The 12,791-nt window shown below is 47.0% G+C and overlaps 1 protein-coding gene across 5 annotated transcripts in view; it reads right to left on the reverse strand.

Annotated features, from left to right (window-relative positions):
• The window catches only part of NUP188 (nucleoporin 188), a 188,524-nt gene that overhangs the window by 76,367 nt on the left and 99,366 nt on the right, over window positions 1–12,791 (reverse strand). For all 5 annotated transcript variants that reach the window (XM_030207867.1, XM_030207866.1, XM_030207863.1 and 2 more), the window contains exons 24-26: window positions 2,018–2,151; window positions 1,318–1,424; window positions 139–345 (exon numbers count right to left, since the gene is read on the reverse strand). In XM_030207867.1, coding sequence (XP_030063727.1) covers window positions 139–345; window positions 1,318–1,424; window positions 2,018–2,151 — 448 coding nt within the window. The remainder of the gene's footprint in view (window positions 1–138; window positions 346–1,317; window positions 1,425–2,017; window positions 2,152–12,791) is intronic.

Below are 12,791 nucleotides of genomic sequence, written 5' to 3' on the forward strand. Positions count from 1 at the left end.
CCAATTAACCAACTGTTTCCCCTTGTTCTAGAGTTGTCCTACATTCTGTAGCTAGTTCAGTCTTCTGAAACCAGTATACACATGTAATATGCACAAATCTCACAGCCTTATGCCTTTAAGAGTATCCAATTCACTTACCTTTGACCCCTCACTGCCATCTTTCACCTCCAGGTTCAAGAATAGTTCAATAAGCCCAGGTTGTGTCTCTACAGCAATGGTAAGAAATTCCAGGATCATGACCTTAACACGAACGTCTTCAATCTTACTCTGCAGACGCATAAGGAAAGCATCACGGATGGCAGCTGCATCACAGCCCAGACAGGCATATACAGACATTGGAGCCACCTAGAAGCATAAACATACGTTATAGTCCTCACATGGCATTCTTCCAAAAATGACAGCCAGTCTCCATCTCCAGTTCCACCTATATCCCTCTCACATGCAGATAAAAGCAAAGAAGGCAATGGGATACCTAGCTCATATCAAAAATGGTTTGATTATTTTTAGACTTCTTGAATCTGTCCTCCCTGCAAGCAGGCACCCAATACCAGGGATGCTCATTCTAAACTAGGTACAAACCAACATCACAATCTGAGAAGGGTTAAATTAAGCAAAATAAAGATGGCACCCCCCCCCACCCCCAATTCCAACAACAAGCTCTGCTCATATTCTGGGAAGGTACGGTAGGTACTGTCAACAGGATTTTACTGGTCAATACCAATGATAAATTTGTAACAATTCAGAAAAGTCTGGGAAGAGTACAACAAAATATCCAGTAATACTGCAAGTCAAGTTCTTGACATCTCTTTAATAAGGAAGTCTTACTACAGAGTAAAAGCAATGCACCAGCTTCATCAGAAAGAATGACAAGAAATCTACTACAATAAAACCATGAACTTTGGCAAATTCCCATATATAACTGTTCTGACACACTGTAGTGTTTGTTTCTACCTGCTCCTGAGACTGTATCTGCTCCTTCTGGATGCATGTCCCCTACCACTAGCCCACAGCTGGTCCCAAGTTCTCTGGCCAGCTGTTCAAATACTCTCCCCTCCCTCCTCACAGAAGACCACAGATGTCTGATCTGACTGCTCCTACCCCCACAACAGTGAAACACTGCCTCAGTAGATTTCACATTTCTTGAAATTAAAAGCTTCTAACAATTAACAGTGATACTTATGTTTCACAGTTCAAGAAATGGTAGAACATAACCTGACATGTCTTTAAAAAATTTACAAAAGATTTTCAAGGAACTGCTGCTTGGCAAAGCACTAAGAAAGATATTCCAACCCCACCACAATCCAAGGTAAGTCCTACCGTAGCCAGACGTTTCAAAAGCTGGATAGCTAAGCGTGGCAGAGCAGGATCATGCTTGTGGTAGATGTACTTGGCGAGGACAGCAATGAGATTGTTTCCATGAGCGCCTAGAAAGAAGGTAATAGATCAGAGCCAAAGAGCGAAAAGTAGAAAGGGTTTCTGGTCCCAAAAGCCAACATCAGTACATACACTACAGAAATGAGGAAATACCACACACGCATATACGCACTCACAGGATGATCATAATGATGAACAAGCAAGGTACGTGTGCAGATGAATACAACAACCGCATCAGTAACAGGCTCTTGTCAGGCTTCGAAATGACATAATCCCCAGGATCCCTGATACCATGTTAAAACTGTACTGAGACTTCTAATGAGTTTCTAGAATTATCATGGAATGATTCCTTTTACCTTGCTGCACCTCAACTTCCCGAGCCTGTATGTCTAGCCCCCTCTTTGGCCGTTTTCAAGTCCAAACTTAAAGCCCACCTCTTTTGACTCCTAACCACTGCTCACTTGCCCTGTCCTTTTATCCTCACCTCTTTATTCCCTTACCCTTAATTGTCTTTCTGTCTCCTGTCTTATCTAGATTGTAAGCTCTTTGAGCAGGGACTGTCTTTGTGTATGGTGTACAGCGCTGCGTATGCCTTGTAGCGCTATAGAAATGATAAGTAGTAGTAGTAGTAGTAGATACATACCATGCTGAGTGAGAGCTTGCTCCAGGGGAGACACAATATCAGAGGGAGGCTTCAGGCGAATGACATTATTAGTGATAGAGAAAGCCAGTTTTACAGTCTGGATGAGCAGTTGCCCCTGCCCCTGTGATCCACCACTGTGTGTAGCATAAAAACAGAAGCATGAGAGCACATCAGAAAGTCCAAGCCCCATCTCACCTACCTATTTTTCCCTGCCTCTTGAAGCCTCACTTTCACACCACTATAATAAGGTGAAATTTGGGCTTGCTTGTTTATGTTCTTTCCTTGAATCCTGCCAGACCAGTTCAGATGAGTTGGTTATGTCCCTCTGCCAGTAGATGGACCCAGGAAAAAAAAAAAAAGCTCAGAGCTGACTTCACTCCCCTTATAGGGAATCAGTGCTGACTTCAGCTCCTCAGCATTTCAGTATCCTATATCAAAGCTAAGACAACCAAAGGCAATTGTAATGTTTCGGTTTCCAATTAACCACCAAAGACAACAGTGAAACAGTCAAAAACATTGTTTTACAACACACTCAACTGTTAGCTTTCTGAATTTGTCTGAGAGCTCTTGAATGCCATGGCTTCTACAAGTGGGTTCTAGACTAGACTGGAGAAACACAAGGAAAGGAAAGGAACAGGGAAGACAAAATTTCCCCTTCCTTATCGTCTATGCCAGACTACTGGGATGTACCCAAGCTCCACCCAGACTGTGTGAAAAGAAGCCATGATAGCTCTCAGAGCTCCTACACCTAAGGTGTACACTCTCCAGGCCTGTATACACTCATGCTGAGGCATTTAGAGATGAGGTGCAATGAAGGCAAGGGAACTGCTTTGCCATTATCTTCTATGGTCTAATTAAGTGAGCTCACTAGCCCTCTGGTACTTGCCAGCTCTTGCTGGTATGGTCCAAGGTGATCCTATCCTTGATGTCTTCTTAAATTGATCCCTTAAAGATCACTGGCCTTATTAGGACATATCAAAAGACCAAAGACCTATCCAAAATTCAAACCTGCAAACATCGCAAAGCTAACCAACAAGTGACTTGAGACCGGCCCCCCACCCCGACCTACGTTACCTGAAGAAAGTCTGATTCTGCAGTAAAACATTATCTCATAAAAAGGAGATTATACATACAGAGATACCCTTTCCTTTAAAATTACCCAAGGAGATCACCTTTGCCCCAAGATCCAAAGAGAAAATAGGTCTTATCTACTAATTTTATTTTCTTTAGTCACACTAGACGAATCCAGAATCAGTGGGTTATGTACATCCACCAAACCAGTGGTTGGAGACAAAGAAGCAAAAAGGTCCTGAGTACTTTGCCCAATAAGGGCACCCTGCAGCCCCAGCAGCTCAGTATTCTGAATGACAAAACAATGGACAACTTATTTTCCTTTTGACTTGAGCTGTTGTATTAAAGTACTCATCTTAATATAATGTTACCAAGTTTTGGAAATTAAACTGTTAGAGAAAACGGTCATGTGATGCTAGACTGAGGGAAGGACGCCGCATCTTAGAGCTCCGAGGCCCTGCTGATAACATCTAGACCCCAGCACCGTCAAAAACCAGACAGTAAACCCACGATTGGTAAAAGCGGTGGGAACACCTCAGCAGTGGGCAGAGGGTCCGAACACTCGGAGCGAGGTCAGAATGACAACAAAATCTAATCGGAAGGCAGGAGCGCGGGGTCGCGTGGGCGAGGGCAAGATGGCGGAGGCCTGCCCCACGGGTGAGTTGGTGAGCTCAGCCTGGGCGGTAGAAATAGCAGCGGAGGTCTCGTCCCTGTTGGAAGGATCTGTGGATAAAAAGCTGCAGAAAATCTCAGACCAGATTGAACAGATGGATGGGAAGCTTGAAGGGCTGCGAATGGACCTGTCGGGGTTTCAGCAATGGCTATCTGATGTTGAAGATCAATGCCTGCAAAATGAAACCCAGCAAAAAGAAATGCAGAACAAGTTGGACTTATTAGAATTGAAGGTGGAAGATCTAGAAAATAGATCTAGACGGAATAACCTCAGACTGGTAGGACTTCCTGAGACACTGCAAGAAGTGGAGTTAAGGGATTTCCTAGAATCGTGGCTCCCCAAAGTGTTAAATCTGCAGCAGCTGGAGAACTCGCTGAAAATTGAACGCGCGCATCAGCTGGGTCAGACCAGGCAAGACATGGAGAAACCGAGAGTTGTCATCTGTAAAGTGCTTAACTACACTCACAAGCAAGAAATCCTGCGGGAATGGCGTTTGAGAGGAAAGATACAATATGAAACCCATAACATTCTTTGCTTTCAAGATTTTTCAGCTGCGGCCCAGCGTCAGCAATTTACAGAGATCTGCAAGCGCCTCTATGAGAAGAAGGCTCGTTTTGCTCTGATGCTCCCAGCCAAACTGAAAATTCAGTACGATGGCAAGCAACACTTTTTTCAATCCCACGTGGAGGCACTGCAATTTGTAAACCAAATGGACAGCGGAATAGCAGTGGAGAGTGGACAGGCAGGATCCAGTAGCCCGCAGAGTCCATGAAAGGATATGGCTAACAGGAAGAGGCGGTCGACTCACAGATGGCGTAGTGCCCAGGTGAAGCGACAGCAGTGGAATAATGGACATTAATATTGGACACTATTTGTAGTTAAAGAAAGAGATCTTAGAACTCTAGTAGTTAGAACGATCAATGGTGGATAAAAGAGGATGATAACTCCAAGATAAATGTGTGGACTAATAGAAGGGAATGCTGGTTATACGTGTTGATATTGATAAGCGAGGGCATGACCCATTCTCTAGCGAGAACAATCTTTGCGGATGGGGGGGCAATATAAAAGAGGGGGGATTGGGAGAGGGGAGAGGGAGGAAGGGAGATGGTCGAGGAAGGTTTTTTGGGTTTTTTTCTCTGTTACACAGGTGTCTGGATGGAGGACAAAAAGGGAAAACTTGGCAGGGGGCGCGAAAAGCGACTTGTGGATTGGAAGAGGGGGCGCCCAGGGGCTGGGGGAGTGTGTCCTCGCACTTTAGATCACATTCATCCAGTGGTGTGCTGGTAAATGTTTAACAACAGGCTCTCTCCCCGGTCCCCCTCTGCGCCCCCCCCCCCCCAATTGCAGAGCTGGCTATAGCCGGGGATTGAGCCGGAGGGGGGGGGGGGGGCAATGCATTACTCCAGGAAAAAAAAAATTAAATGATCCCAGGTTCCAATCTAATTCATGTTTAATGTGCGATAAAATGCCATAAATAAGTAAATAAATATAAACTTTTAATGCTGAGCACCTAATTCTCAAAGTGAACATATTCCAAACACTATATTATTGTTATTAGCATTTGTATAGCGCTACCAGACGCACGCAGCGCTGAACACCTGATACAAAGAGACAGTCCCTGCTCAAAAGAGCTTACAATCTAAATAATACAGACAGACAAGACAGTTACGAGTGAGGGAAGTAAGGGGTGAGAAGGGAGGAAGGGACAAGGGGAGGGCAATTGTGGCTAGGAGCCAAAAGCAGCAGTGAAAAGGTGGGTTTTCAGCATAGATTTGAAAACAGGTAGAGATGGAGCTAGACATATAGGTCCAGGATGTCTATTCTAGGCATAAGGTGCCGCGAGAGAAAAGGAGCGAAGCCTGGAGTTAGCAGTGAAGGAGGACGACGACAAGAGAGACTTGTCCAGTGAGCGGAGTTCACGGGGAGGAATGTAGAGAGAGATGAGAGCGGAGAGGTAGTGGGGGGCTGCAGAGTGGATGCATTTAAAGGTCAGTACAAGAAGTTTAAACTGAATGCGGAAGCGGTCAGGGAGCCAGTGAAGTGACTTGAGGAGCGGGCTAGTGTGGGTATAACGATTCTGGCGGAAAACAAGTCGTGCCGCAGAATTTTGGACAGATTGGAGAGGAGAGAGATGGCTGAGCGGAAGACCAGTGAGAAGTAAATTGCAATAGTCCAAGCGAGAGGCGACAAGGGTATAGATAAGGGTTCTGGCAGCGTATTCAGAAAGGAAGGGGCAAATTTTGCTAATATTGTAGATAAAGAAGCGACCAGTTTTGGCGATCTGTTGAATATGGGCAGAGAAGGAGAGAGAGGAATCAAAGATGACTCCAAGGTTATGAGCCGAGGAGACAGGGAGGATGTGAGAGCCATTAACAGAGATAGAGAAAGGGGGGAGATGGGTTTAGGCGGGGAAAAATAATGAAAATAAAATGATTTTTTTCTACCTTTGTTGTCTGGTGACTGTTTTTCTGATCATGCTGGCCCAGTATCCGATTCTGCTGCTATCTGTCCTCTTAACTCCGTTTCCATGGCTTCCTTTCCATTTATTTCTTTCCTTTTCTCCTTTCTTCTTCATTTCTGGTCCTCAGCTTCTGCCTATTTTCTTCATCTATGTACAGTTTTTCTCCTCTCTTCCTTTTCCTTCATCTCATCTCCTTCCTCACTCTTCCCTCCCCTCCATCCATGTACAGCATTTCTTCTCTCTCCCCTCCTCCCCCCCGCCCTCCATCCACCCATGTCCAGTGACCCTTCTCTCCCCCTGCCCTGCATGCACCCATACCTAGTGACCCTCCTCTCCCCTGCCCTCCATGCACCCATACCCAGCGACCCTCCTCTCCTCTGCCCTCCATGCACCCATACCCAGAGACCCTCCTCTCCCCTGCCCTGCATGCACCCATACCCAGTGACCCTCCTCTCCCCTGCCCTCCATGCACCCATACCCCAGTGACCCTCCTCTCCCCTGCCCTGCCCGCCATGCACCCATACCCAGCGACCCTGCTATCCCCTGCCTTCCATGCCCCCATACCCAGTAACTCTCCTCTCCCCTGCCCTGCATGCACCAGTGACCCTCCTCTCCCCTGCCCTGACCTCCATGCACCCATACCCAGCGACCCTCCTCCCCCCTGCCCTGCATGCACCTATACCCAGTGACCCTCCTTTCCCCTGCTCTCCATCCACCCATGTCCAGTGACCCTCCTCTCCCCGGCCCTGCATGCACCCATACCCCAGTGACCCTCCTCTCCCCTGCCCTGCCCGCCATGCACCCATACCCAGCGACCCTGCTCTCCCCTGCCTTCCATGCCCCCATACCCAGTAACTCTCCTCTCCCCTGCCCTGCATGCACCAGTGACCCTCCTCTCCCCTGCCCTGACCTCCATGCACCCATACCCAGCGACCCTCCTCTCCCCTGCCCTGCATGCACCTATACCCAGTGACCCTCCTTTCCCCTGCTCTCCATCCACCCATGTCCAGTGACCCTCCTCTCCCCGGCCCTGCATGCACCCATACCCAGCGACCCTCCTCTCCCCTGCCCTGCATGCACCCATACCCAGTGACCCTCCTTTCCCCTGCCCTCCATCCACCCATGTCCAGTGACCCTCCTCTCCCCTGCCCTGCATGCACCCATACCCAGTGACCCTCCTCTCCCCTGCCCTCCATGCATCCATACCCAGCGACCCTACTCTCCCCTGCCTTCCATGCACCCATACCCAGTGATCCTCCTCTCCCCTGCCCTGCATGCACCCATACCCAGTGACCCTCCTCTCCCCTGCCCTCCATCCACCCATGTCCAGTGACCCTCCTCTCCCCTGCCCTGCATGCACCCATACTCAGTGACCCTCCTTTCCCCTGCCCTCCATCCACCCATGTCCAGTGACCCTCCTCTCCCCTGCCCTGCCTGCACCCATACCCAGTGACCCTCCTCTCCCCTGTCCTGCCCTCCATGCACCCATACCCAGCGACCCTCCTCTCCCCTGCCCTGCATGCACCTATACCCAGTGACCCTCCTTTCCCCTGCCCTCCATTCAGCCATGGCCAGTGACCCTCCTCTCCACTGCCCTGCATGCACCCATACCCAGCGACCCTCCTCTCCCCTGCCCTGCATGCACCCATACCCAGTGACCCTCCTCTCCTCTGCCCTGCCCTCCATGCACCCATACCCAGCGACCCTACTCTCCCCTGCCCTGCATGCACCCATACCCAGCGACCCTTCTCTCCCCTCCATCCATCCACCCATGCCCAGTGACTCCCTTCTCTCCCCTGCCACCCCCTCCCAAGTTGTTCAGCGAATTCTCCTCCCTCCCTCCGGATCCAGTCCCTCACCGACCTGACTCTGAGTCACCCTGCCTTGTCCTTCGAATTCTTCTGGAAGTCTCGGCGGCCATTTTTAAAGCGCGAACCGGCAGCGGGCAGGCAAGACTGCCTCCCCCGAAGAATTCGAAGGACAAGGCAAGGTGACTCAGAGTCAGGTCGGTGAGGGACCAGATCCGGAGGAAGGGAAGAAGGGAGGAGAGCCGGCTCGCGCCTTTTTTTTTTTTTAATTTTAAAACAATTTTTATTGATGACATTTCCAACCATACAAATCCAACATTGTAAATAATATGAACAATTTTTTGTTTGATTTTGACTAACATCGTCATCAATTTTTTCAAACTTTTGTATGCAGTCTGGCAATAATGTTATCAAAAACAGTATCCATTAATTCCCACCGCAATATAACATCCTATCACATTCTTTAACGAATCTACATAACATTAGATAGTGAATCTCATCATGAATTAAGTTGCCCCCCTCCCCCCCTCCTCATCCATAATCCCGTTCAGCTTACTGTAATCTTTCCTTCCCCCCCCCCCTTTTTTGATCCCCTCCCCCTTCCCCCCCCCCCCTTTTTTGTGAAGCATCAGTTCCTTGGTCACATGGATATAAGGCCACCTTTTTTTGTTACAGAGCTTGTCATGTAGGAATGCGAGGGTCCCCCAGCTTATTGATAATATTGCTACGGGCGCGGGGCGCAAGGGCCTGTATATAATTTCTCCAAGTAAGAAATAATTCTTTTTGTCGTTTGAATCGCAAAGCGACAGCCCGGACCTCCATCAACAATAAGGCATGTAATCTATTACGCCATTGCCAGTATGTCAGAGGCTCCTGTGTGACCCAATTGACCAGTATGCATTTTTTTCCCACTAAGCAGGCCTTATATACCAACAAATTATGGTGGACAGCACCAGCCCCAAACATGTCGTCCATCCCCAACAGGGCCTGTTCCGGTTCCAGCGAAATGCTCTTATGTTCCAAGTATCCTAAAAAATTAAATATTTTAGTCCAGAACTGCTGGACTTCCCGGCACTCCCACAAAGCGTGGTAATATGTACAGGGCGCACTTCCACATCTCCCACAAATTGGTTCTCCCACTCCTCCCATTTTAAAAAGTCTTGATTTAGATGTATAGGCCCTAAAAATCACCCTTCCTTGACATTCTCTTAGTTCTGCGCTGTCTATTCGTCTAGGGATCTGTCGTAAACAACTCAGCAACATTTGCGATGTCACCTCCCTTCCAAGGTCTGCTGACCATTTCAGTAGAAGATGGCTCATAGTTTGATGTACCTTATGCTGTAAAAGCCTTTTGTGAAGGAGTGATATTGATACTGCCTCCTCAGTAGGCATTTCGTACAATTGATCTATTTTATTGGGCACATCCACAACAAGTGACTGCTTGGGAATCCCTATTACATAGTGAGATATCTGTTGATGTGCGAAAGCATCCATCCACGAGTTTTCCCCTATCCCCAATGCCTCCACCCCCTTCAGCCTACCTGTGGAATCTACCAGGTCTTGTATAGTTTTGAGCCCTTTTTGTTTCCAAATTTTAAATCTAAGATTATCCATTCCTGGAAGGAAGTCTCCATTCCCCATTATAGGTAGCAATCCACTCTGATGTGCATCAAACGCCCATTGGCGGCTCAATTCTCTCCACACCAATCTAAGTGGTCTAACCAACAGACTGTTCTTTATATGTTTTGGCAATGAGGACTGTTTGGCCTGCAGCACATAATGTAGGTGTAGCGGACTAACCCACCTCTCCTCCACTACTCGCGGTGTGTGGTAGGACGTCTCCTTGATCCAGTCCCCCACATGTCTCAACAAGCAAGCTCTGTTATAGCGCAATAGATTCAATACCCCCATTCCACCACCTTCCCAGGAATCTAACATAGTTTGCCAATTTATCTGCGGCCGTTTATGATTCCAAAAAAACCTTGAGAGCATGCTCATCAGTTTCCTCCAATCTTTTTTTAAAAGAAATAATGGTAAGACCTGAAAGCAATACAGCCACTTCGGGAAGAGTATCATATTGAATAAAGATATGCGGCCCATCAAGGATAGCGGTAAGTTAACCCATCTTTCTAATAGACGCTTTGTAAACTCAAACAATTTGGCTATATTCATCTGGTATAGTTTGGAAGGATCCCCCGGCAATTGTATCCCTAGGTATTTAAATGAATTGTGTGCGCGTTTTAGTGGGCATGCTAATTGTGACCATTCTGTTTCTGTCATATTTATCAGTTGAATCTCAGATTTGTCCAGATTAAGACCAAACCCTGAAAAGTCACCAAATTCTTTCAAGGTCTCTAAGACCACTGGCAAGGATATACTAGGTTGTGTGAGGATAACTAACAAATCATCCGCAAAAGCAGATATCTTAAAATGCTCGAGCCCTATATTTACCCCCTTTATCTCTGGTGATTCCAAAATATCCCGAATTAGAGGGTCTATCACCAGCACGAATAGAAGTGGAGACAAAGGGCACCCCTGTCTAGTGCCTCTAGCTATCTCAAATCGTCCAGATATCAGTCCATTTGTCATCACCTCCGCCATAGGGCCATTATACAACGATTTAATGGCCTCCCCAAAAAAACCATTGATCCCATATGCTTCCAATACTCCAAACATAAAGTCCCACCGCACTCGATCGAATGCTTTATGTGCATCAAAACTGATCAGTATAGACGGGTCTTTACTCAATGTTATGTGTTCCAATGCTAACAAAATTTTTCTCAGGTTTTTTGTTACTGAGCGGTCTCGCACAAACCCCACCTGTGGATCCAACACCAAGTGGGGCAAAAATCTAGCTAGTCTATTTGACAGAATCTTAGCAAACAATTTAGCTTCGTAGGCTATTAAAGAGATAGGTCGATAAGATTCTGTTTGAGTTGGATCTCTGCCCGGCTTCAGTAGCACAATTATTTGCGCCGTTTTCAGCGAGTTGGGGAGTTCACCTCTTTCTACATATTTGTTAAAGACCTTAGTTACACATGTCCCAATATCTTCAATTAAAATTTTGTATACCTCTGAGGTGAAGCCATCCACTCCTGGCGACTTATAGAGTGGACTATCCCGTATACACCACTGGACTTCCTCCTCTGTTATGGCTGCATTTAAAAGCTCTTGTTGGTGGCTTTTGAGCTTTGGGAGTACCTGTCCCCCTAGATATGAAGTCGCCTCCAGTCCCTCATCCTCTGGTTGAGAGTACAAGCGGGTATAAAATTCTTCAAATACTCTATTAACATCCTCATTAGTATGAAATCTAGTACCTTTCTCATCTTGAATTTGTGTTACCCATCTCCGCCCCCCCACCTGACTAGCCAATCTCGCTAAAAGTTTTCCTTGCTTGTTAGCATGTTGGTACAACTGGTATTTATAGTACATCAAAGACTTTTGTGTATGAGAGTGAATCAATTGGTTGAGTTCTACCTGTGTCAACAGCAATAATTTTTTATGGGCATGTGACTGTGTTCTACCATATAGTTGTCGAAGCATTCGCACCCTTTTCTCTAATCGTATCAACTCGGCTTCTCTCATTCTCTTTTTGTGGGAGGAGTATGATATTATATGCCCTCTCAGTACAGCTTTAGCTGCGTCCCAAAAAAAGGATTGGGTCTAATTCATAGCTTTCTCTATTAAATTCCCCATATTCCCTCCATTTATCTTTCAGAAATATATGGAATTGGGAATCATAATATAATGCTCTTGGGAACTTCCAATAATATGGGCCCTTTGGTTCCGCTTCCCATTTCAAGGTTATCGATATCATTGCATGGTCAGACACCAGGGTGGGACCAATCTCTGCCTTCTCCAGTAGAGTCGCCGTGCGTTGGGATATTAGCAGATAATCTATTCGTGACTGAGTGCCATGGGCTCTTGATAAATGGGTATAATCACGATCCCCTGGATGTAGCAGGCGCCAGGAGTCCAACAGCTCCAGCTCCGAACACACCCACGGCACTCCCCTAGTATAATTCACCGGCCCTATCCGGGAGGGGCCAGTGCTATCCACCAGGGGATCAAATACTTGATTAAAATCTCCTCCAATTATTGTCGGCATCTGGTCAAAGCTTTGTATATGTTTTAGGAGTGTCTTAAAAAATTTTTTGTCATACTGGTTTGGAGCGTATATATTGACCAGTAACAATGGCCTACTGTTTAATGTGATATGTTGAATAATATATCTACCTTGGGAGTCCTGAATCTTTCTGTGCTTCACGCATTGTACCCCTTTCCTAAATAGGATGGCTACTCCCGCTTTTTTGTTTGAAGTTGGGCTATCAACTAGGTCCCCCACCCACCAGCGGCACAGTTTTTTATGTTCATCTGCACTCAAATGCGTTTCTTGCAACATGGCTATCTGTGCCTTGTGTCTATTCAGCGCTTGCAATATCTTTGATCGTTTAATGGGTGATGATATTCCCCCCACATTCCATGACAGTATCTTAACCATAATTGGTTCTATGGACGCTCAGTATGTAAACTCTCATTGAACACCATTTTTCTGGCAGGCGGGAGCATCCCAGCTTGCCCCCGCCCCCCGCCATTAGGTGGCTCCCTCCAATCCCCGTATTCATATCCATATCTTCACAATGCAATCCTTTGTACTGACCTTTTAACTTTCCCCCCCCTTCCTGTTCCTGATCCCAATCCCTCCTCCCTCCCTCCCCCCTCCCCCCCGAATGCCCCCTCTTCCCCTGTCCTGGACCCATT

This window comes from Microcaecilia unicolor, chromosome 6, assembly GCF_901765095.1.
Source record: "Microcaecilia unicolor chromosome 6, aMicUni1.1, whole genome shotgun sequence".
Lineage (NCBI taxonomy): Eukaryota > Metazoa > Chordata > Amphibia > Gymnophiona > Siphonopidae > Microcaecilia > Microcaecilia unicolor.